Source organism: Hyposmocoma kahamanoa, unplaced genomic scaffold (genome assembly GCF_003589595.1).
Source record: "Hyposmocoma kahamanoa isolate Upper Pololo Valley unplaced genomic scaffold, ASM358959v1 99879, whole genome shotgun sequence".
Lineage (NCBI taxonomy): Eukaryota > Metazoa > Arthropoda > Insecta > Lepidoptera > Cosmopterigidae > Hyposmocoma > Hyposmocoma kahamanoa.
The window spans coordinates 9,350-36,034 of NW_020656077.1; the positions used below are offsets into that span (position 1 = coordinate 9,350).

The window sequence follows — 26,685 nt, forward strand, 5'->3', positions numbered from 1 at the left end:
TCACACTGGACCATGTTGGCCTTAAAAACACAAAACTATAATCTTTATACATTTATTACAAACAACGGTAATACTGCAACATTAAATATTATTTACTAATAAATAAATCTTTCGTTCGGACTCTATAACATTATATACATTACAGTACATTTTTGCTAGTGTAGAAAATATATACTTTACAATGGTAAAATAGGCAGAACATTGAAACTAGTGTTACTACTGTAAATTACAACAGTGATAGTCAACACAGCTACTAATTTGCTAAAATTCAAATCATTAATTTGTACATGCACACATATTATATGTATATAATATATTTATACGTGTACAAATAATGATTCGAATTTTATATAATATGTATGTAAGTAAAGCGTTATACTAGTATCATATTCATTTAGTAATTGTTTTTATCGTGTTACACATATTAGTTCAGTCATGATTTTGTGGGTGTTACACATATTCATTTAGTATTTGTTTTTGTGAATGTTAGAAACACAAATTCTGCATCTAATTGCATGTAGGTGGGCTGTCCAGTAAGTTGAAGAAATCGTAGTCATCATCTACGTTTTCAATCTGTAACAAACAAGCATATTTATGTTTATATAAGAATATAATTTTTATCCTTAAAAAAGGTACAATTATATAATATAGTTAACGTAGTATATGTAATACAGTAAGAAACGCCATCATTTCATAAAATACTTGACAGTGTTATTCAATTAGTAGTAGTTCTTCACTGTATCATGAACACATTTCCTGAATTGCCGCATGGTTTGTGTACGGGCAACAAACTTATTTTTCATCAATTTAAAATATTTTTTTGCTAAAGTTGTTTATGTTATAATTATACTCGAAAATTCTTTATCAATTGGTTTAGTTTCCAATGATTATACACATACAATAGCATCCGTTCTAATCATCGACACTAGCGTGTTCATAAATCTAGCTTTGGCTACATCTCGGTGTACTGACCTCATGTAGGAATTTGGTGAAAGAATCCTCGCTCGATGGCGAGGATTGCTCCTCCTATGGAGGCGGCGCAAGAGGTACCAGTAAAGGTTCTCGGGGTCGGCGGGGCCGGCGTGTAGGCCCGCGTGGTACAGCAGCGCGCAACCGAGGTCGCCCAGGCCCGCGTCGTCCACGCCCTTCCGCGGCGCCGCCAGGCAATGGATCCATAGACTCCAGTGGCGCATCAGATTCTAAGAGAGCTGCACCTAATATGGAGTAAAATACTTATATTTACGAAATTATGATGTAAAGATGTTGTGACAGCAAATCATCAGGAGTAGTGGAATGCACGCTGATATTTCTCTCCCCGGGCTCATAATTCAAGGTATCTTACAGTTTCAGTATTAAACGCCCGAAGCTTAAACAACGTCTGATTGATCAAAAACTCTTATGCAAATTTGAATATGTAAGACCGGAGAGAACTTTTTCTTCATAATAACAATATTTTTGTATTCTAGCCATTCAAGGATGAAAATACAAAGTGGCTAGAATTATGTGATACAGACCTGCAGCGACGGCGACGGCGTTGTCGGCGGGCTTAGGCTCGGGCCGCCGCATGAATGCATGTCGCGATCCGCGCGGCCGACCGCGCCGCGAGCCCCGCGACGAACGCGCTGCGCGTGACATGCCCCATGACGATGCAGTACGCACCGGCGGCGAGTATGCTGTGGTCGAAGTGAATATTAAGAAATTATAAGCAAAAACACTTTTTCCTACTGATAAAAATACAATAGCAAAATACAGCATTGACAACACTAAATTAAACTAAATGACATTGTACACACACACACATGACACTTTCTTAACGTACGCACTGCTTGTGTTAAACTAATCTAGTTTAAATCCGGAAAAATAGTTTCATTTCCTAACCAGAAACTTTGTTAAAATTTGCTCGCACGCCATATAAACGATATACGTTTGTAATTTTGCAAAGCGACAGGTAAATGAATTAATGCCTCGTTACGTAAATGCCTAGCTGGAACCCTTAAGTGAATCTCAGACAAAAGCTCATACTACTACATACTGTGTAAGGTAGGTAGGTTTATACTACGCAGTGTAAGGAAGTCATTAAACTTTTGCGCATGGTTCTCTATATCATCTCAATATTAAAGCATCATTTCACGAAAATCCCCACGCAATTCACACGAAGCGTAGGGGAACTTCTAAGTGTGTAATCAGTTTAAAGATAATATATTGACAGCCATACTCACAAACAGGACTAGCAGGACGCGGTGAGGCATCAACGACGAGCTCTCCTTCACAATCATCGACATCGAGCGGGCTGCCCGGCTCCGACAGCGATTCTCGCGCGCGCTTAATCTCGACAGGCGCAGGCGTCGGCGAGGCGGCTGCTGGCGGCTGCTGCTGCGATTCCAACACTTGTTAATATTTGTCAAACTATAAAACGAACAGACAGATGGACACACAAGACATTGGTGCATTTAAGCGTACATTTCGTCACACACATTTTTTTAGTATTTATAGTCCATCTCTAAAACCACCTAGGTTCATTTTATTTAGGCACAACGACTTTTAGCGAAATCCAGGTATAAAGGTACAACGATAGAAATACAGAAAATATAAAACTGAAGATATCAGAGAATTCTACTCACTTGTGGGAGTAAACCTAGTTTTCGTTTTCGCTCCATTTCTTCCATTTTCTTCTTCTCTTCAGATTTCTGGCGATCTGTTAAGTTTTGGAATAAGTAAATAAAGCCATGAATTACCACTATTTTACAGGTACATGTTTGAATCACTTACATTTTTGTTCAATTTCTTCGTCATCAAGGAGTAATGATACTACTTCTTTCGGTTTCAATGTGTCCGGCTTGAAGTTGCCGCCACTGATCACCATCCTTTGGATCTACAACAACCTTCATATTATCATCACATTTAACTAGCAGAGACAAAGTAAAATGCATCATATGCTGATTCATGACAAACTATCTACAATTTTATTTAAATTATTTCCGTTGTTATGTGACTGAATAACAATCAACTATACAAGCAACCTTTGGCATTTATAACACAAGTCGACTTAAAAGCTTTTTGACATATCTTGTAAAAAATACTGTTACAGGCAGGACATTATTTCCGGCTTCAATGTTCGAAAAATTTACAACTACTCGGATGATGTGAAATCATAACTCTAGACTACATAACCTACTCCGGTTAAAAAAATCGACCTCAAGTCATTCATTCCATAATTTACCACCCTTAGAGGTGGAATATTTTCTTGAAATTTAAATGGGACTACATCTGAGGTACCTTCTTTCCAATAAATAAGAATCATCAAAATTGGTTCACAAATGGTGGAGTTATCGCGTTATATACAAAAAAAAACGAATTGAGAACCTCCTCCTCCTTTTTTTAAGTTTCGGTTAAAAATCAAACATTGGTGTGAGCGTTCTCAAATTCAGTAATGGCGAGTAAGAGAGAGAGAGAAGATTATTCATCACAATCTCACACTCAAATTATGCACTACTCACGAAGTTCTTTATTCTTTGTTCATGAGATACATAGCTAATAAAATACGTAAAACGATCGGGTGCATTCATAACATTACTTAACATTTAACATAACTTAATTTTTATAAATTTAAACCGTGTTTCCACGATCAACAACAACAATCACCACTACCCCGAACACATACAGTTCATTCATACCTCACTCTTCTCCCTAGCTCGCTGCATAATCCGTTCTTCGATGGTGCCCTTGCAGATGAGCCGGTAAACAGTCACTTGTTTGGTCTGACCTAATCTGTGTGCGCGATCCATCGCTTGCTGGTCCACTGTTGGATTCCAGTCAGAGTCGTAGAATATCACCTGTTGTAATACAACATCTCCACATCATCATGTCAGGGTATAGGATGTATGAAAAGGAGTCTACCCGCACGACATACCATTCCTGTCCTGTACCGCACCCTTGGCAAAAATCGGAGAGTACCTTACGCCGATTGGCAAATCGATGCCTCACTTTCGCAAACTCGTATCTTATAAAGAGTGATTATTCAGGTCATGTCAAGTTTCCATTTATTTTAAATTTCTTATCAACGGTGTTAATTTCGATGCATTACTTTAAGAATAGGTAAAACCAAGTGTGTGAATACGAACAAAATGTGATGTGAAATCAGCCTGCAAAATTTGTATACACAATCTATTTTTTGCATTTTAGTAACTTTGTGCTTTAAGATACGAGTTTTAGAAAGTAAGGCAACGAAATTCTTCACTACAATGACAAGTATTACAGATACGACAAGATGAAGAATGGCAGCATTTATTTTTAAAGCTCTGCAATGAAGCTTAAGAGCACATGAGTACAAATTTTTTTATTCATTTCTTTAATATTGTATAACATTACTGATAAAACCTCGTGCACTCGCAGGTAATGGAATCTCACAGTCAATGTAATAGGGTCATCTTGAATTAAAATAATAATGAACTTATTAGGATCCTGAAATTAATATATGGTGCAAAGTTCTATTCAATACATAAGAGTCTTGTAGAAAAATAAAAAAGCTTTTTACCAATTGTTAGCTGCTCAATATTAGTGTCTATAAGTTTGTTACGTCATATCTCCATTCTTTAATTATTAAATAACACATCTCGATGGTAGACCCTAATAATTCTGAACATAGTCATAAGTCATCGAAGACACAATGCAAATTGGAATATTTGAAGCCAGTATCGGTATGTGGACCTTAATTCTGTGACCCTAGTGAAAAGGGGTAGAAGTTAAAAGAGTCAACTTTACAAGGAAATGCGAAATCCACTTAACGCTTAATATCATATTAAGCTTTAACTGTTCTTCGCGTCTCCTTGTAAAATTGGGTTTTTTATTTGTACCCCTTTTCACAAGTGTCACAGAATTAATTTAGAAAATAACTTACAGTGTCGGCGGCAGTAAGATTGATGCCCAAACCACCAGCTCGAGTTGACAACAGGAACACAAATATGTCGGCACGGGCCTATCAAAAAACATACGTCCATAAGCATGATCTATATTCTGACAGAGAGATATGGGTAAACATACATGATAAATTGATTGAAAACTAAAACTTTACTCATGAAATTCTATTCCACACGTAATTATGCTCGGTACCTGGAAATCCGCCACCATGTCACGTCGTGCTGAAATCTTGCTCGAACCATCTAATCTCATATATTTGTGTTTTCGATGCCACATGTATTCCTGTATTAAAATACAAATTTTTATTGAGAAAGCGAAGTACAACCATTTCAAATTCATTCATTTAATAGTAGTTTATGTGACTGTTAAATTATGAAAGGCAGTCAAATACGAGTGTGGGTTACGAGTGACAGGCGAGTTTCATAAAAACATCACGAATGTTTTAATGCCTAATTATGTACAGTTACGTACACTGCTTTATCTATACACATAATATTATAGGCATTGACTTACAAATAAATGGACGACGGGTCTAATACAAAAATCACGAAAAAAATGTCCCAAGTCATCCTATTCGAAATTTAAATTGTTATGTCATCGCAGTATCGCGCTGTCCGTAGAACAAATGAAGACTAAAGCGGAGTGTCGCGCTCTGTATACGATTTTAGCGCCTTACAAGTGCGGACACTTTTTAGCGCGGACCCGACGTCCATATAATTGTAAGTCAATGATTATAGGCTCTAATGATGTGATCACGAAACGCATGTTACGACTGGCGAAATGGCGGAAAATAAAAACTTTTCTCACGCGTGTCACACAACCATAGTTTTTTTTTAAATTCATACACATACTAGAGTCAGCCCCAACTTTTCGATATCGAATTGTCAAAACTGTTTGCTATTGAACATTTCATTTCGAATAATACTTCATCTCGACTGATATTAGAATTGAGGTCGAATCAAATTGTTTTGTTTTTCAGAGATGTTCGAAACTTTTGTTTTTCAGAGATGTTCGAAATTTTAATGTAATAATAAAATCAATTTGATATTATTATTAAAGCAAGAATAACTTTTTCACAGAGAAGTTTGTTCTAACAAAAAAGTTTATCTTATGCTGGCCGTAATTTGCGGTTTTTGAACACATCATAGACGTTGTATGACATGTGTGTAGATAAACATTATTATAAGTAGATGAACTGTAACGAATGAAATTTAAAGTCCACACGACTTATTCAAGTAATTAAAATCGCTTGCTTATTCAACTGAATGATGACTTACTCTATAGAAATTTCATCTATCTAATTTGGAGACTTACCTCTAGCAAATCGATCATCTTAGTCATCTGGCTGTAAATAAGTACTCTATGTCCGCGCTCTTTCAGTCTCTTCAATAGCGAATCCAAAACAGTAAGTTTTCCGGCATCGCTCACCAACTGGTTTTTGTCTGTATTTAATATTATTTAGTTAGCCCACAGTGCAATGATTAGTACTACATATAATATGGTTTCTTAACTCCTAGCTATGAATAAATAATTAAATAAATACATAATTACAATTACGTCGAAAATACGGAATTGGAAAATTTACAATAATAAGGTGTACTACAATGAATAAAAAAATACAAGAGATTAATTTAATAGCTATTAATATATGACTTACACACTGGTTTTCATGGTGTCGCCATCTCTGAGGTCCCGGGTTCGATCCCCGGCAGGGTAGAAAAATGAAATTTTGTATATTGCTCGGGTCTGTGTGTTTGTAGTACCGTCCTTGTTTCCGATTACCATAACACAAGTGCTTACTCACTTTGGGATCAGAGCAACATGTATGTGATGTTGTTTAAATATACATTTATTCCGTTTTTTTTTTCTTCAAATAACGCACACAAATAGCCCCGCACTAGCGAAACCCTGTCTCGCGGCTGTCATGGACACACATACACAGCCACAAAGAACACCCAAAATCACGAGAGAAATAAATGTAGAGCATACAAATGTTTCTCACGTCCCGGGAATCTAATCCGGGACCTCTGCGTGGCAGACCAGCTTGGTAAGCGTTTCGCCACGGATGCAGACAAATTATACAATTGAAATGTCAAACATATTCCTTTATAAATAAACATAAAACGTAAATTGTCATTAATACCTGGCACTTGGACAGAGGCCCAACCGAAAGGTGGTCTAGCAGCGGCGACAAGTCTCGTCAACATTTCTGACCCCTCTCGACATTCACCGTGTTGATGCCGAATCACGTGATAGGCGAAGTTTCGCGACACAGCGAACGGTTGCCTCGACGGCGAGCACACCTGCAATGTTGATGTCACAAATACAATGTGCTTACTATTAATTCAATTCAATAAAAAAAAATCGAACATCCGTCTTAAGGGTTACACAGTACACTTAAAATAGGGTAAGAATTACAAATCAGTATCCTTTTTTTGTATACATTAATGTGCATTCGAGTCCAGTGCTCATGAGTAAAACCCTGAACCATGAACATTTATTACGGCTATTACCGCTGTCACTAATTCTGCGCATCAGGGAAGCTGCAATTTTTCGCATAATAGCTTGAAAACTACGCACTGCAGAAGCGTGGTAGCTGCAACAGCATCGTGATTGTATTGTTATTTGCTATATAAAGCATGTAAACGAATCAAGAAATGAACGTTAAAGGGCTAACCACATACACATCGGGTATATAACTAGAAATAGAGACGAAAGAGCAACTCATCAGGCAAATGGGCCTTATATCGCTTTTAAACATCAACTCTCGTTTGCGCTGAAATCACAAATTGGAAAGCTGAAATAGCAGCGCCCATAACTGACCTGTGTGTACGTCTCCGTATGTTCCAAAAATATTCTGTATTTATTGTAATAAAGCTAACACTCTAAACAAGGGGGGGCTATTCCATTCGGTGGTATGGGAAAAACAGCAAAACATCTAATTACAAAACCAACGGAATCACATTTCATCATTAATTAAATATTAAATAATTTTTCAATTTTCGTCCATTATAGCAAAGCTCAAGATAAACTGATCGATTTGAAGAGAAACAATTAACGACACCCGTCAATTGTATGAATTCGGGCTGGCCAATCGAAGCATAGTTGTCACCGTAATGATTTGGCAGAATAGTTTTCAAACAAATTAAATAACATTTCGTCTCTATTTCTGGTTATATACTCGATGTACACACATCAGAGCCGTGCCCGGGACGTGGATGGGCCGTGCTCCGCCAAGGGGCTCAAAAAAATATCGCTGCGTATATTTTGTATGTACTCATTCACATATGTCCATGTCCGGGCCGGCGCCGGAACGGGTCCGCAGTTCATACAAACTGGAACGGCCCGTCCACGTCCCGGGAACGGCCCTGTTGGGTGTAGGTAGTCCTTTAAACATTATAGAAATCTAGGATAGCAAATTCTTATTAAATAAATGTATGAACATCTTCGCCAAAACAGCTGATGTATCCGATGCAGAACAGTTACAGGCAAATCTTGTTCGCCTCGGGGATTAATGTGTTGATAGTGAGTTAGACCTGAACCCCTCAAAATGCAGCGTCGTCACTTTTAGTCGGAAAAGAAACACTATCCTTATGACTACGTCCTGAAGAGGACAAAGCTGCCAAAAGTGTCTACTATGAGGGATCTAGGAATTGTTCATGACTCCAAGTTGCTCTTTGACTCTGTATTCAACACAATTTATGCGTCAGTAAGAAATTTAATATCTCATGCATTTTTTATTAGTAAAGAAAGATAACGAACAGTTTTGTTAATACAAGAGTTATTGTTGTTCATTATTTTTTCTTTTTTTCTTTATATATAATGTAATGTAATAATAGGTTTTATGGATGATTGTATATATATATTTTATTTGTAGGAGTGTTATCCATACGTTAATACTATTAAACGGGTTAGTGGTGTATAACTTAGGTATCAACTGTGTGGTCGCAAAAGTCGCAATGTGTTAATGTGTTTTATTCATATTTTGTCATTTTTTGTTTTTGTATTTGCCACTGCGTTTTTAGCTAACTTAATTTCTATCGACGAGGAACTGTTTGCTTACCAATGTTATTTAATTTCTATTATGTTATAGTATAAGCTGTTTGTACCCTCTAAAATTAAATAAATACCAAAACCAGGACATGAAACATTCATGTGTATTACAGTTACTAATGATCATCCCACTTTTGTTACACGAGCTCAACATAACTCTTGTATTATAGGAGTAGCCAAGTTAAACACAGAACACCTCTTACATAGACAACGGAATCAAGGCTTCCTCTAAAATAAATTAATAGTCATTTTTCAATTTATTTTTGTTACTAGTTCACGATCATTCATTACTAATCGATTAAAAATAACTATTCGTAACTTTTCTATTTTTAATACAACGCCGTTTAGTGGCAGTATTTAGTAACTAAAATTACAATAGGATGCAATTAATAACTTAATAGATACATAATTGTATTAGAGGAAACGAAGTGTTGTTAGATAGGGCCGTTAACATTATTATTTAAAATATAATTACTTATAATATCAGAAAGAGAACTCAAAATAGAAGGCTATCTTAAATGCACACGGCACACTAGTGTTAGGGGTAACAATAGTTTCACTTTTAGTCAGTAAACAGTTTTACCTTGTGCTGAGCGGTGTATAAGAAAGCGGGCACGGATGTGGCCATGCAATTGAACGTAATAGGTGGGCGTTCTACGTGAGGTATCTCTTCCGCTTCTATGGATGGCACAGGCGTCACTACACCTTCTTCTGTCTTGATTTCAGTTAACAGCTCCAACTGGGAACAACAGTTTGCTTGAAACTTATTATCAACTGTTGGTCACACGGTTAGCTCTATGCAGCGGGACTAAGCATTGTTACGGGCTTTAAAATTTCATAACAGAATATTGTGATGTCAACATGGCATGCTCGCATTAGTTGCAAATTTTACTCCGCTTTTTGAGTTTGACTTAATACACCTATGATCTATACACAATATTTTCATAACAAGAAATAAAATGTGCTATATTTCAATACGCAATCTACTTATTATTATTCACCTGAGCAGAACCCTCCCTCATATGTCGCATTCGCATGGCCCTGTGCTCCACTGTCTCTGGCATATAGTGGAGTGTATGATCAGTATGTGAGTAGAAAGGTCCACCTATAAAGACACAAATAACTTAAATATTATCTAACGTGAAAGAAACACACTTTAATACATACATAGCGAAAGGATAATGAGCGGGACGTTGAGCAGAGTAAAATAGTTTTGTTATTCCACTAGGAAAAAGTTTCACTGAAAAGAAGTATTTGCCTTCCATAGCCAGCGGGCTAAACAGAGTGAGCTAGGCGGGAAATGACATGGGTGAAATGAGCGAGTTGTTTGCCTTCGATAGCGAGCGGGCTTGGAAAAGTAAAAAATCAGTTTCAGTTTTCGTTTAGTGTAAAAAAATCAATTCAATGTTTTAAGACATAGTAAATGCTATGAATTTTATTTTTATTTATCTTTCCACTAAAATATTACAAATCACTATTCACTTTGAGCACTAATATTTGCCTATGCGCAGTCTGTTCAAAACTAGCGCGCAACACAATGACACAGCGGACCCATCTTAACTGGCCGAGTCCGCTTCGCTCATTCGTTAGCGGTGGAAGAAATACTACAAAATTTACTGTTGCGATTCAAACAGAATCTGTATTGGAAACCCGCTCAACTCTGCGACCTCATTTGTAACTCTTTCAACTCGCTCAGTCCGCTCCACTCTCGTTTCCGGTGGAAGCACTTCTATGATGTTTACCGTTGCGAGTCAAACGGAGTTCGTGCGAAATCCGCATCACTCGCAGTGGTAGGCATAGAGTGTGTGACGCTCTCAGATGCTACAACAGCAAAGAGACGCTGCTGCAGATCTCCTCGCTTTTACCCTTTCGTCAGTTTAGGATTACCACCGTAATCACAATCACTTGTAAATGAAAGTGATGTACAGCACACAAATCGACTATAGTTCCTTACCTTCCGTCCACAAAGGGTCAGTGAATAAAAGGTCTTTCCACAATAAGTTGTCATGTTTCCTCCTCTTGAGCGTGTCTCCATTTGGGCATACCAAGAGCATATTTTTGCAATTTACTTTGTCATAATATTTTCGAGCATAACTGCCTTTAACTCGAGACCTTGGGGATTCTAGAATTTGTTTCATATCCCACCAATACTGCCTGTGACGTAGCTTCTCGTATTTTTCGAGTAATTTCTCTATATGTTGCATTCTGAAATTAGGGGAAAATTAATATCTATTTTTTATATCCATTGTTATTAAAGTTATTATCCTCGGTCAGAGTAGGCAGTACAAATATTGCTTGGTCTAATACAAATATGAAACGAAACGAACAAACGAACATGAAACTACAGAAGCTACTTGAACGCAAAAATCACTTAACGTTCAGTTTCAATGACGACCGAATACTTTCTTTATGTAGCAAATACAACGTATTTGAATGTTAGATACTCACGCACACAACCAACCGCATACCATAACTCTGTACAACTCAGTCGGCGACAAATCTATAAATCTCGTAAAACCAAAACAACTTGCACTCTTGTGAACACCTCTTCTACTTCTTTCTGATGGATCAGTTTGGTTTGCACTACGATGGACATATTCTGGCACTAAAGTAGAGAATTTGTTGTACAACAAATGTCGTTTGGATGGAAAAGAGCGAATTAGAATACCGTCCTCGGCAATTACTTTTGGTATATGATAGTCGTCAACTTGCATTGCAAAAGGGGATCTTACGTCACGTCTTTCAAACAGCTCAGGGTGGTTGCATACCTGTATAAATATATAGTAAGATGTTCAATATTTTAAGGCAACAGATGCGTGCATTACATTATGTTAACTGAATAATTGCTTACCTTTCTAAACTGCATAACCAAATTCATCAAATTAGACGTGAAATTCTTGTCCACATTGTGACCTGATTCGGCACCTACTGAGTAGTGCAGCAACTCTTCAATTTTTATTTTCTTTTTCAAAGCTGTGTAGAGGATAATGGTTAATAATAATAATAATAAATAGTATAATGTCATAGAACGTACAATCTTGTAACATTTATAGTAAGTAGGTTGGCAAAATTTTACTAAGTTGAGAGAGTTTATATACTAAATCATTATATGGTTAACTTTAAAAAAAGATTATAAAGTTATAAAATATCCGTATAAGTTTTTACAATACTAGCTAGCTAACAAAACTGTTTAATCATACCAGTCATATTTTATTGTCCTAAATAAGTTCTATTAATTCTATTATTATTATTCATGTCAAAAAACCCTGGTAGAGCTACCTACACTACTACCTACGCTACTACATTTTTTTTAAGAGAAACTGAATTACAAAACAAATGAATGTGAGTGTTCCCCATTACGCAGTGTTGTAATAAATATTTAACCTAGTCATACTGTGTCGATGATACTTTAGAAAGATCTTGAACTGACGTGCGTACTCATCATCTATGCCAATTATATCTTTGGTTCAACATAACTTACCTATGTAGAGGAGTTTCTGTCGTATTGTGAGTGGGCAGTGAACCATTATTTCTATTTTGTCCGAGAGCTCATTCTCGACGTCTTTTTTGATGCGCCGCAGCATAAAAGGCTTCAAAATCATATGCAGTCTTGATAAATGTTCTTAAAAAAAAAAGACATTTTACACAATCATTTATCGGAAGTCTTTAGGAAGTCATGGAATCAGCACTGCCCAAGCAGCGCCGATTTTGCACGGAGACTATGTAAAGTTCACAAATACCGAATGTTTTAGAACTTTGCCCGATTGTAATGGGCAGCGTCCAACATTGTTAAACTTATAGAAGAGCCAAGTGGAAATATTTTATTTATGTAGTAACCACAATTTAGTGTCGGTGTACATTATATCATTAAATTTCCCTTGCATATGACCAAGAAAATCTTTCGAACTTCGATTTTCGAAAATACAATGGCAACCCTGTATTTTTTTCGTTGAATGCAATTAATGTTCATGGTGCAAGGTCTACTATTGCGTTGCTGGTAGTTCTACACTACAGTACTAAGGGAACTAAAAGAAAGTAAGCGTTAAAAACATACTTTCGTCGATTGTGCTTTTGTTTTCAGCATGACTTTCGATGTCCTTCGAAAACCATTCGTTGAACTCCTCATGCGAGTCAAACAATGTGGGCATTATGAAGTGCAGCAGTGCCCAAAGCTCTGCCATGCTGTTTTGTATTGGGGTACCTGGGAAGGAATTTCGAAACTTCAACTTTCATTTATTCATTATTGCTGCATGTACAATTTGTGTAAAATTGATCTTAATAACTATCACAATAATAGTACATGAACCCTACTGTGACATTGCAATTTAACATTTGAATTTATAATATTTAGGGTCGTATTCCAGAACTCTACTCAATACTCAAGTCAGGACTTGAGTATTGCGGTGAGCACTGAAAATCATACTCAAGTCCTTGCCATTAGGGTCGTATTTCCAGTGCTTGAAATCACACTCAAGTCTGCTCAAATCCTTACTTGAGCATTGAATAGAGTTCTGGAATACTACCCTCATATTACTAATAATACATTAAGTAACACATGGTTTAAAGATTAAAAGAAATAGGTACGAACAGTTCAACATTAATTCTAGGTCATTATACTTAATTGGGAATTTCCATTTACATAGACTAGATCGTAAAATAGTCATTAATAATATAATTCGATGTCTTTATCATTACAAAATTCATTTACTACATACTAAATTTTTCAATTAAACATATATTTAGTTTAGTAAAAAATGTCTTTTTGTTTATCTTTAATGCGCTGAGGTATAATTGTAAGTCAATGCGCTGAGGTGTTAGATTATGTATTTTAACTGCTCTATAGTAGGCGGAATTACCAATACGTTGTTGCGGCGAGAGCTAGGTGTGAATTTAAAATGATTTGCAACTGATTCTTGGGCCTATATTAACCAGAATACGTTTACGTTTACTTTGCAAGATCAAAACATCATTAGCCTCCGTGATGTGGCCCCACAGCATAACACCGTACCGCGCATGCGTAGTAAGCTGTCAGTGCAGCTTTAAAGTCAAAATTAGATTTTAGAACAGCTAGAGCATAATGTGAATTGCGATAGTTTAGTTTTAAGTTTTTCTATGTGATTTTTCCAGTCGAAGTGTGGAGTCTATCGTTAGTTCTAATAGGTCAAATTTATTTACTTCAAGATTTAAGCTTGTTATTACAAATTTTAGGTCAAGGATTTTCTCTTGATATGGTCGGAATTGTACAATTCTAGTTATTTTTAAGATTAACTTTAATGTTATGTTCAGTCAGTCAACTATTCGCCGATTTAAAATTATCTATTATCGGCTATTATTTTACAGGTTACTTTAACGATTTTTGTTTTATTTTGAACATTGGTCTGTAACATAAAATTAAATATAATCAATAAGGACGTTGTGCTAGCCATACAGGACTCATGAGTATGGGTGACTGTTTTAATTTTTTTTTTAATTAAAATTAATTCCACTATTTGAAAACCTTATCCTGCACAACACAAAGGTGGCGACGGCAGACTTACACAAAAACACAATCGAGCCGAGCATGCCCGAACTAACTACTTTTGTAATCGTGAAAATAGAGAGAGCAACAAATTTAAGGTTGGCCCCGGGCGGCAGGAATAAACGCTAAGCTAGTGGGCATGCCGAAGCATATTTCGCGACGTGCTCAAGGCTAGCTTCAGATCAGTCGTAAAGTCTGTCGAGGCATTCCGCAGGTGGCCGGCTTAGTATCCCTAAGCTAATGGTAGCTTTGTTTTCATTCTCAATTCAATGTTAACATTAATGTATAGTACTATTCGTCATGTCAAATCCCCTACTGTGCCTACCTGCCCCTGGGCGCCGCCCGACCTTAGGCGAAGAACACGCAGACACTTTTTGTACATGGTGTATGACGGTTACGAAACTCGTTGCATCGAACTTAACCTCTGCTCTTATTCACTAGCACTATCTACCATGATAGTTATGTGATATTAAGACCATGAATTTTACAGGCGGATGTCGATATAATAACAATATAAATCTCTAACAAAAATTGTAAGTGTACGTGGTTAAGAACTATATGTAATTCGCTTTCGAACCAAGCGTGCAGATTTGTAGGCAGTGCTTTCCCAATATTCTTTGTTGTGATCTTAGGGATGCTTTGTTTTTGTTTAAAATATTCACAATATATCATGCATGCCAGGAGCTCAATTTCTTAATTTTGTAAATTAGTTAAACACCTTTGTCATCACAACACATTGTCCAAAATCAAATGTACGGACGGCAGTAGTTTGATGTGCTGTTGACTGTACCAACCTGATAATAAAAGCCTATTCCTGCAGCTGAATCCCAAAAGCAGCTTCCATCTCATACTTGCGGAACTCTTAATAGCCTGAGCTTCATCCAATATCATGTATTGCCAGGACACACGGTTTAAGTATTTTAAGTCCGACACCACAATCTGGTAAGAGGTGATGACTACATGGAAGGCTGCCTGCTGTGTATGTAAGTCTTTACGCTCCCAAAACTGACGAAGAATTTTGCGTTCGCTTGGACTGCCCCAGTAAGGTACCTAAAACATAAATGTTGATTATTGAAGATGTTGTAAGTTTTTGTAACACAACTTTTATAAGAACGACAAACGGCCTTTTTCCTATGAATTTATCGAGAGCACGTAGTATTTAATTGACATTTAATGGCCACTCGTCAACGAAACGTCCCTGTTAGGGTCGTATTCCAGTACTCTACTCAATACTCAAGTCAGGACTTGAGTATTGCAGAATACTCAAGTCAGGACTTGAGTATTGCAGTCTGCACTGAAAATCATACTCAAGTTCTTGCCATTAGGGTCGTATTTCCAGTGCTTGAAATCATACTCAAGGCTGCTCAAATCCTGACTTGAGCATTGAGTAGAGTTCTAGAATACGACCCTTAATTCGTCTACTAACAACTGTGGTGTTTGTAAAGTTTCTAATGGCACAATTAGGCATTATTCGCGTCTTCGACTGATGTTTAACTACGATAACGGCCAGACACGTTCTGAAGCGTAGCAGCAGCAATAGCGTTTATAGCTTATTTTGGGCACGCGAAGTAGTTACACTTGCGACATCTATTTAGATATACGTCTGTGGACCTTAATACACTAAAATGACCAAAGCATTCAAGTGTACAATAACCTACTTGTTGCGCTTCATAAATTCAAATCATTTTTTTTTTGCTTTAAGCCAAAGTCCATAAGAAGAGATATTGGGTTGTAGTCCACGACGGTGGTTCAGCACAGGTACACACAGCTATATTTTAACTCAGCGACAAAGAAAGCGATGAATGGGAAATTTTCGAGATGATTCTCTATCTAAGTTCGGTGGCAATTTTTATTATTTAAATATTATAACATTAATAAGTATACATTATAGTGAAATATTAAATAATGTTTCATTCGATCACACTCGAATATAATACTTCATGATAATATTCGAGGATATTTAAATAATAAAAATTGCCACTGAAATTTAAGTAGAGAATACTAACCTGAACATTAGTCAATTAGTAAACTAAACTGCAGATAATTCGAAGTCTCAATAAATAAACTCCCGGACGTGAAAACCCAGACACATACATTTGACAAAGGAGACAAGTTCACATCTATCACAGCTAAAAGTTTATGTAGCCGCAGCAGAAAAGGGTTATTAGTGATTTCTGCATGTGCATACCGAATCGGCTAGGTCCTGTGTTGGTTCTATGTCTTTGGCCTTATTCAGAGTGGCGGCGAGTGCGGGTCTAAATCAAAATACACGTAAACGCTCGTTGCGTTCACCGCCGGCGCCTGAGTCGAGGCGGGCGAGGGCGCGAGTGCGTGCTCTACGTGGTTATATCTATTGGCTCGGTACGCCCGTACCTTTCACAGTGCTTGGTCTAGCGTCTGTACTCGTAGCCACTTCGGCACTGTGAATGCGAAGACGCCAAGAACCGTGCACCCGCGAGCCCGCAGCCGCTGCCGCGCCCGCGCCTGCACTCTGAATGAGCCCTACGTCTGTATAAAATGTATTTCAATCTTACTATATACATACCACTTTAAAATCGGGTACAAAGCGCTGCATTTCTTGTTGCCAATTATGCAGCGTAGAAGCTGGAGATACGACGAGGAACGGGCCCCATACGCCGAGCCGCTCGGCCACGTGACACAGAAACGCAATGCACTGCACTGTCTTGCCCAAGCCCATCTCATCTGCTAGGATTCCGCTAATTCCCTGGAAAATAAACAACCAAGTGTCCTAAACCTAAATCCTGATTTGTGCAGATATTTACGAGGTATTGTGATCCCTTTAATATAACGCAAATGTAGTATTTATAAGGAAGGCAGACGGAGCATAAAAGCATAATTCCAAGCAGGTCTCGAAAAATAAAAACAGTCTAAAGGATTATAGCAAATATCGTCAATGCACATATGGGAGATAACTTTTATTAATTTAATTAACTCAGTACTGCACATTTCATCAAATAGATGTAAAAATTCAGTTTAGTGTTAAGATATTTACCGTCGTCTTGGAGTGAATACGTCGTATGTGATTTCTAAGTAATTTTTCAGGACGAAGATAAAAATGTAGAAAAATGTAGTAAACGCAATAATGTTTGTAGTTAGCATTTTAATAAGTTAAATTATACCTCTTTCAAATACTATATTACTTTAATAATGTATTTGAGCAAGAAGTTTATAAGTTTTTCTGCATCAAAAATCAGTAAAAACGAATGAAGTGCAAACGCACATGGGAGGTTTCACTCTTAGGCGACGTGACCCTATATTTATCTATATACAGACTAGAGAGGCGATATAAAGGCAATACCCAATCGAAAAGTTGGTAATACCTGATCATAAAGATTGGCAAGCCAATTCATGCCCTTCAGCTGGTATCCTTTAAGCGTGCCTTGGAATATCGCAGGCTGGTCAAAATCACCGTTACGGCGGTCACCATCCCCCGCCGCTTCGATGCCTGTCGCCGCGTCAAACAGTTGAGTCCGAGCTCGCTCCACGCGGAATGCTTCGCGCGCGTTGCGAGAAGCTTGAGCTTTCATCGCCTCACTAATATAATAACATAAGTGGTACATTACATCTAATAATCTCAGTACTGAGTACTAAAAGAACCGACCTCAAAAGTTCGTGAAATTACATCTAATTGCAAAGTTTTATTGAAATTGGTTACCGGAAAGTGCGTGAAACAGGGTTCAACACCTTTTTTCCACCATTAAAGACGAAATACTTTTTCAAATTTAAAAGGGACCACGACTAACGTCTTTGCAACAAAAAAGAATCTTCAACATCGGTTCAGAAGAGTTATCGCGTAACAAATGTATATACCAAAAATATACAGTCGCATTGAAAACCTCCTCCTTTTTTTGAAGTCGGTTAAAACTTCAAGAATTAAACTTAAACTAGGGTTTCATTACTAAAGGAATACTGAGAGATCCGTAATGCGTACGCTATCAGTTTGAACACCGCTAATATTTTATTTCTATGCGTCGAGATTTAATGAGCCTAAACTAAATATGAGGATGAATATAGATTTAATAACCTGCACTGAGACATTAGTAAATTGAATGCGTCAAAGTAAAATTATCCATATATTATTGTTGCGCTCAACTTTGTCCTACGTGAAACAAAAAGTATTTTTTTCTTTTAGTATTTAGATCAACTCACTAAGTTTTTAAATTAATCATTTATTTCTACAGTGTAATAATTTTATTAACGTGTTACGTCGAAGTGATGGCCATATAATCAATGGAATCAAGTCATTTTCCTTTAAGCTATTTCATGAAACTTTTAGGAAATAATTAAACAAATATTTTATTATAACAAACATATAACAAACCAAAGGTTTGTTTGAAAAAACAAATATACGCGATTTAAATCCGGAAAATAGTTTCATTTCCTATATATAACAATCGCGAAAACCTAAGAACTCGATAAGTATTTTATTTTGACAGCATTCCGTCACACAAAAGGAAATTAACAATTTAAAAATCCACAATTTTGACAAGTTTGATCTGGTGCATCATGATATTCTTCTGTACAAGATGGAACAGATGGGAATTCACGGATCGCTACTAAGATGGTGTGAATCTTACATACGCAATAGATCTCAGTTGGTGGCAGTTTCTGGTTTTAAATCTGAACTGCGTTTGGTGCCATCCGGTGTGCCACAGGGCTCTCATCTGGGTCCACTATTTTTCCTAATGTTCGTTAACGATATTGCTTTTTCATTGAGTTCGAAATTTAAAATGTATGCTGACGATTTAAAGCTATACAGAGCTGTCAACTCGCCCAATGACGCCCAGCTGCTTCAAGATGATCTTAACAGAGTGCATAGATGGTGTTGTGATAACAGAATGGTCCTAAATACAAATAAATGTTACCACATCAAATTTACTAGGCGTCAAAAACCATCAATTGTCACTTATGTTATCGACCATACGCCCTTAACGGAGGTTACCAGTGTTCGGGATTTGGATGTTGTCCTAGATGCCACCCTAAGTTTTAGAAATCATTATGACTCTATTATAGGTAAAGCTTCAAGGTTAACGGGTTTTGTATCTAGACAAATGAAAATTTTTAAAGAACCAGCAATATCTATTTTAATTTATAACAGTTTAATACGTAGCATATTAGAATACTGTTCCACTGTCTGGAACCCAGGTTACCAGGTTCATTCAGATAGGATTGAACGTGTACAAAAACGTTTCCTCTATCATCTAACGTATAATAATTTTAAATGTAAGCAGTTATTTTCATGAGTCACGTCTCTTTTGTTTTAATATTTCCTCATTGCAGAAACGCCGAAAATCGCTTGACCTGATCTTTTTATTCAAGATTATTCATGGTGTCATCGACGCTCCTGATATATTCGAGTGCTTGTATCTATCTGTACCTCGTCCCGGAAGTCGCCTAATCAATCGTAAAACTTTCGCACTCCCTACTTGCAGAACCAACCTTGGTCAACACAGTCCAGTGTATCGCATGTGTTCTTATTATAATGCTATCAGATATGATTTTGACATGTTCTCTTGTTCTGTGGTCTCAGCTAGAAACTCAATAAGAAAATGTATTATAGAGTGACTGCGCGATGAATTTTAGTTATCTGTTTCCTATTTCATAAATAGCAGATATGTAAATCTTAATTTACTATAATTTTGTTTAAACACTTTGTTTTAAATGCGAAACGCTGTGTTCACATCTAGAAGGACACACTCTTCTCGCCTTATAGTGTTAACCAATCTGTTGTATTTGATTTAAGAGTTGTATCCAGTTTTGTGAACCGAATAAAAAAAAATAGGTGTGTTGAACACGTGTTTGATTAGAAATTTCTAGAACAGTATGATTTGAATAGTGTAAAATAACATTAGCATATCTCGTATGTTCCTATTTTACCTGTCGTAATTATCAATCGCAGCCAGCCGAGGATCCCGGTCTTCGTCTAACTGCCTGAGAATTCTATCTGCGTTCGTGTCACCCTCTTCACTCAATTTTCTTTGCATGAAATGAGCATACAACTCAGTTTGCGTTATTAAGAAGTTTAGTTTGCGACGCTGTCGTTTGGCCTCCATTAGCTCGACATCCATCTGCGGAAACAGTATACATGAAAACGACTTCAGTAAATAGGTATTTATATTGTATATGCATTTTACTCTCGCCTCGCCTAAAAGATTATTATTATTAGGGTAGCTTCATTATGCAGACCATCACTGCGGCGATTAATTGATATATTATAATCAACAGTAATTAGAATTCGGAGAAAACAACAGTTTTAAAGAACTGAAGGATTTTTCTGACCTCGACTGCCGTGCCTGTGCCTTCCCAGTACGTATGTATGAGTTGGAGGAGTTTTATTCACCCCGTGGCAGAATTTACACTCTGTTTACTCTCTGCCCAAGATTTGGGATGTTTTTGTTAGTAAAATGAATGATTAACATTTTCTCGCCTTGAATAATAAGGTTCGTTATAATGTGACGTTACGACCACTAACAAAAACGCGTCTAAGTGGCAAATGGTAAATATCCGTTTTAAGTAGAAAAAAAGCGAGCACAAAATTCTCTTTTAAAAACGGTTAATATTAGTTAACGTGTTCGATTTATCGGAATTTACCCTAACGGTGCATAGCTGAAACATCATTAAACAATTTCAATATTCGAAAACTGGGTTACGGTTTTTTATGATATCTCAAAAAAAAATATTTTGTCTCTCAGTTTTAGTTAACTGACGGCAGATTTAATAGCAGCAATAAAAAGTAGTACTTCTTATGACATCAAGATGGATTATTCTTTATGTATATTAAATATAAATAATAAAATGAAATGACATGATGACATGATTTGTATAAATTAACTTTCATAGTTATATATTGGGCCAAAAAATAATACAAATGCGCATTCAAAATAAAATTCAGATACTTATTTTTAAAACTAAGTAAATGTAGATTATATTTGTTTACTAATATTATATTAAGTGTAATATAATTTAGCCTGATGCAGTCGCGCGTTTGCATCAATGCAATTGCCTTTAAATCGCAAGTGTAGCGATGCAACCGCGCGTTTTGAAAGTCGCCGTGAGTAACCACTCTAAATGTTACAGCCAATATTCTTTTTAATAATTTGACGTTGATTCGATGACCTTGGTGGCTAGGACCTAATTGAATCTAATTTGGGTTGTTCTGGGAAGTACCCAGGAGTGAATTCCATTGCTCTGGTACTCATGGCGCAGGGAATTCCATAATTTGAGACCAGGCATTTGGTATGGTTGTCTGGCACATTATTAATTTACATATTTATAGTAACAGATGGCACTCTCACTAACAGAGGATCAAACGGCAAAGTTGTGTGAGCAGCTTTACTCCTACCTTCCGTTGCTCCTCAGCTTCTTTCTCCATACGTCGGCGCGTTTCTCTTTCAGCTCGATCGTACCGTCGCCAATAAGCTTGCATTTCACGGCTCAACCGTTTGCACCGCCACACTGTCTCCTTCATGTTCTTTTGAGACTGAAAGTTTACAGATAACGTATATTAATAACGTGTAAGTAGGAGGCTTGAGATCTAGAAGCTACCCTGCCAAATGTATTAGCATGGACAGTTGAGTTGTCTTAGGTAAGGTGTCTAAGGTACCAAGGTGGCCGTATTCTCTTAATCCTACCAGTGGTAGGAGCACTCAATATCCTTATGCTTATATCGTGACATCATATCTAACAAGTACACTGAACTAGAATAAAAAATAAAAAAGTCAAAATAATGTTTACTTCATAGGTAAGGAGAAAATTACACTTGAAATCGTGACTTTGCGCTAGCTTATAGTTTTAAACATCATAAATGGCAAACCTTAGAGAATTGATAACATACATACGAGTACTACAATATAAACATAGGTGACAGTACATTAGTAGGAGCACGAAAACATATTTATCCTTTTGATCCTACCAGTAGGAGCATAAGGACATATTAGTTCTCGTGTTTCTACTAGTAGGAGCACCCAGTCCCTGAGGGAAAATTATTACATATAAGTAGTATATAAAAATGTAAACTATATCATTTTTACCTGCATAGCAATTTGTCGCCAGTGCTTACAGCACAAGGTAGCAAATCTCTTTCGTTGTAATGTCACCTCTCTGTGTGTGGACGTCCTCGCTCTTTGCACTTTTCCCAATTCTTTTTTGACTAGCAACTGCCAATGTCGTCTTCTACGAGCGGTCAACGCTTCTGGGCTTTTTAATGTGGAAAGTTTCTTCCTACCTCTGAAATTACAAATTAACACATGACAATATCTATACTCCGAGATGGAATCGAAGACAAAGGTGATGATGATGCCATTACAAAAAATATTTTATTTTTAAGAATAGTGGAAACGTGAAAGGATTTAAGAAATAATGCAAGATGTTTTATAATGTTTTTAAATTGTGGGCATGTACGGACAACGGCACAGCAGACCACACATTTTTGTTCGAAAATCGCCTCCAATGCAACGGCACAAAATACGTCTATGTGTAGCTTGATGTGCTGGAGTGTGTACGAGCAATATTATATTAAACACCCTATTTAATAAAGTTTTTTTTATAACATCAAGTGACGGGACGAACCTGTTGGTAATGTTTTGGGGCTACAAAGTTTTAGGCTGCCATATTCTGTATACAAACACAAATACTTTTAAGCAAGTGTCATTAACAATAATTTATTGCTGTAATACTATTACTTTTATATTTTATCATAATATTTTATGAAGAATAATAAAATAGAAATAATAAATTGATTTAATATTAAATAGTGTAAATTATAATTAATAATAAAAGTAAAAAGTCAGTTTTTGATCAATAAGGATGGATAAGGTCAGGTCGGCGGTTTGCATGCACACCAGACTGAGCTGCATCGTCGTGATTTTGCTCATTCATACTTGACATTTATCTTGTTTTGGTCGAGTATTGCTTATTTGACAATACTTGTTTCGGATGGATTTCGGACAGAGAATGGGAATAGACCCCCAGGTGATTGTCGTTATCGAATCTACTTGCTGAATATGCGTTTTGTGGTTGTAAGTTTCATAAATGTAAATCCCAAAATACTATTTTAAAAGCTGTTCATAAACTATTATTAGACAGTCCTAATAATAGTTTTTGAACAATAGCGAAAAAAATCTTATTGTCTTTTAATTTATACACGAAAAAAATATATATTTAACCCTATTTTGTTCGAGTAAAAACTTAAGTCAATCAATAAGAATCCTGACAATCTTATCAATCATGCCCCAATCATGGTTTAGATTAAATTTCTCTGCTGTTAGACGTACATAATACCAGATAAGGTCACAATATTGTTGTTACAAAACATTCAGTGTCATAAAATATTCATATATAGAATGTTATTCAGTGATCCAAGTACATAATGAAATAATCTTACATTAACTTTTTTTAAACATAAAGTAACTTTTTTTAAGTTAGTTTTTCTACATTGTTGACCTGGCCAGGGATCGAAACCGGGACCTCGGACATGGCGCCACCATGAAAACCGGGGTGCAAGCCACTCGACATCGGAGGTCGTCAATGATTTTGTCGTGTGTGTTAATGATTTGCATGTTTGTGTTATTAATATCTATAATATTTATTACCTGACTCCTGGTTTCTCCACAATAGCGAAATCATCATCATCTTTGTCATCTCTGAGATTACGAAGCTGTTCTTCCCAGTCAATGATCCCGTCCACCTGAAAGAATTTATGCATGAAATATATTTTATTTACAATCGTCCATGATGTCACTAATGAATGAAATCTCTTTGTATCTCTGTCCAGTAGAAATCCCTTGTCTGAGCACCACAAGCGTGAAAATTTTACTTTCGTGTATACCATCTATCTATTGTATCTAGTTTGTTGTATGTATAGTCGGAATGTTTATTCTTCCAACTAACAAGCATAATCTTAAACAGATCGATTAAAAATGAGTATTCAGAAATATTTATTTGTATTCCTAAGCTCCACTGAGTGGTGTGATGATATAATGTGATATAGAAGTACATTAGGTCCTTCAAAAATGTTTACAATTTCACGAAAGTAGCTTAAAATGCATAATCGCAAATTCTTCGTAAATTGAGACACAACATACTAGCATTATATGTGTATTATACTGTGTATATTAATAAAATATAATAATATGAATAACATATATTTATAATAGTTGGCTGAAAAAAACTATAATGTTACAAATTGCTGCATAAGCATATAAATACTGACTCAATACAATGTATGAAATAAAACATTGACTATCACACCTAAATGTTAAGCAAAAATCTTGAAAATTAAGGTTTCTGGCTATATTTTGAATTGAAACTCTATGTCTAGTTATTTTTAGATATAGATTTTTGAAAATTATGATTAAAAATAATGATAGATACCCATTTCTTTAAGCTACTACAATTACTATGTCTTTGTTACACCCGTTACAACACCCCATCTGTTGTTTTACCAATCTGCATAAAGAGAGTCTGAGAGTGTTTAAAAAACCCCAATCTTCAATAAAAGTCTAATTTCTAACTTACCAAGTCATTTGTTTCAGTAGCAGGAACACGAGTATCTTTGGTTCTACCTCGCCTGGCTTTGGCAACACCCCTTGTTGACCCGCCTCTGTCTGAAGGCCTGCCTCTTCTTCCTCTAGCAGGTGGAGGGGGTGGAACAGGCCGACTAATTTTACGCTCTGGATATCTGTCCAATGTTGATAATAGGCCAGCTCCATAATACATGTAACGCGAATTCTGTTAGAAACACCATATTTTAAGTCGATGGTTTTTACTTTTCTACATAAATTCATGGTATTATGTTTTCACACAGCTACTTTGATTTCTGTGTCTAAGTAGGGCTGATTGGAAGCCTCTTCCAATTTTCTATACATATCTTAACAGGCAGTTAACATGCCATTGTGTACATAATTCTATTATAGAAATTGGAAATGTGTTAGGCATTAAAATATTAGTAACTTCTACTAATATTTTAATAAAAATGCTGTTTAGCACTTTATAATGATGTATGTATGTGCTATCATACTATAAATATAACTGAAACCTAAATATATCTCATTTCACACAAAATACTTTGTGGTTCAGTTGATATATTTAGTCGAGGTATTTTGCATAAGATGCATTCTTTTCTCTTTACTACTTATTTATATTCCAGCATTGACTATGATTTATCTAGGGGACCATCTAATAAGCGACCCATAAATCATAGTCTTTGCACATGCCTTTTCTTAATTTACTCGTTTTTGTAGACCAACATCACAATTTGGTCAACTATGTTCGTTTTCATTGTCATAATGAGTAAAACATAAAGTTGCACCACTTGCCAGTGAAAACTTAACAATTGGTGAACAGTGTGCAAATGGCAAGTGTGAAGTGAAGAAGTTTGCTCACTTTCATTATTAATTTTTTTGAGAGAATGTTACAATAATTTTGCCAGAATGTGAGCCCCATGGGGAACAGCGCCCTATATCTTTCTAGATTACTTTTGATTATAGGAACCCTCCCACTGGTCCTTAGGGAATACGAGAAGGGCACTATAACCTGGGCAAGCACAGGGACTTTCCACGATCAGGTTCTAACCCCAGATCAGCCAGTGTACAGGGTTATCACAGATCTCTGTCACTTGACTTTATCCGGTTCTCGAGAGGTTAGTGCCTCGGTTGAGCCGCCCCGGGTGCACGTACAGTACCCTCCCTATTTTCCAGATAGGTACTGAAGTACAACTAGCGGTTGCCACCGATTAGCCGTCGACTCTAAGTCCACTATCAAATCTCCTCATTGGTGGCGGAGCTGTAAGGTACGCTCGCTTCCCGATGCCGAAAAACGATATCTCTCCAGTTCCCGATAACCTATGCGGCTGGAGGGACCGGAGGATATCTAAAAAGTAGTCCTCCACTAGATCTCCGGGCTAGTGCCGAAGATGCCAGTCGCACTATCCTGCGACAACGTCCGGACATAGCTTCGAGCTTAAAGAGCAACTCACGTGCCCCCCGCGACTCCTAACTTCAGACCCTCAACTAGACCGCTACTAAGACGCGGTAGCTGCAGACGCGGTAGTTTCATAAGAGCCTGTTCATAAACAGACCACGGTCTCAGTCTTTTAGTGAAAATGTATTACCGAATAGAACAGTAGGACAGGATAAAATTGTTATAGAGCCCAGTACTAGTGCTCCTGAACAACAAAA

The 26,685-nt window shown here is 36.7% G+C and overlaps 1 protein-coding gene across 1 annotated transcript; it reads right to left on the reverse strand.

Annotated features, from left to right (window-relative positions):
• Window positions 1-17: 17 nt before the first annotated feature.
• Window positions 18-25,336, reverse strand: LOC113239347 (chromatin-remodeling ATPase INO80). The gene is made up of 26 exons (XM_026476305.1): window positions 25,025-25,336; window positions 24,100-24,194; window positions 22,540-22,735; window positions 21,852-21,989; window positions 20,387-20,577; window positions 17,830-18,043; window positions 17,034-17,213; window positions 15,283-15,538; window positions 13,025-13,171; window positions 12,452-12,592; window positions 11,822-11,943; window positions 11,419-11,738; window positions 10,925-11,175; window positions 9,972-10,075; window positions 9,554-9,709; window positions 7,061-7,220; window positions 6,232-6,359; window positions 5,110-5,199; window positions 4,898-4,975; window positions 3,675-3,833; window positions 2,770-2,872; window positions 2,622-2,695; window positions 2,220-2,373; window positions 1,515-1,673; window positions 973-1,214; window positions 18-573 (listed from the first exon to the last, which is right to left on the reverse strand). The coding sequence occupies exons 1-25, from the start codon at window positions 25,223-25,225 to the stop codon at window positions 1,027-1,029; spliced, it is 4,005 nt and encodes a 1,334-aa protein (XP_026332090.1). The 5' UTR covers window positions 25,226-25,336; the 3' UTR covers window positions 18-573; window positions 973-1,026.
• Between the last annotated feature and the right edge of the window lie 1,349 nt (window positions 25,337-26,685).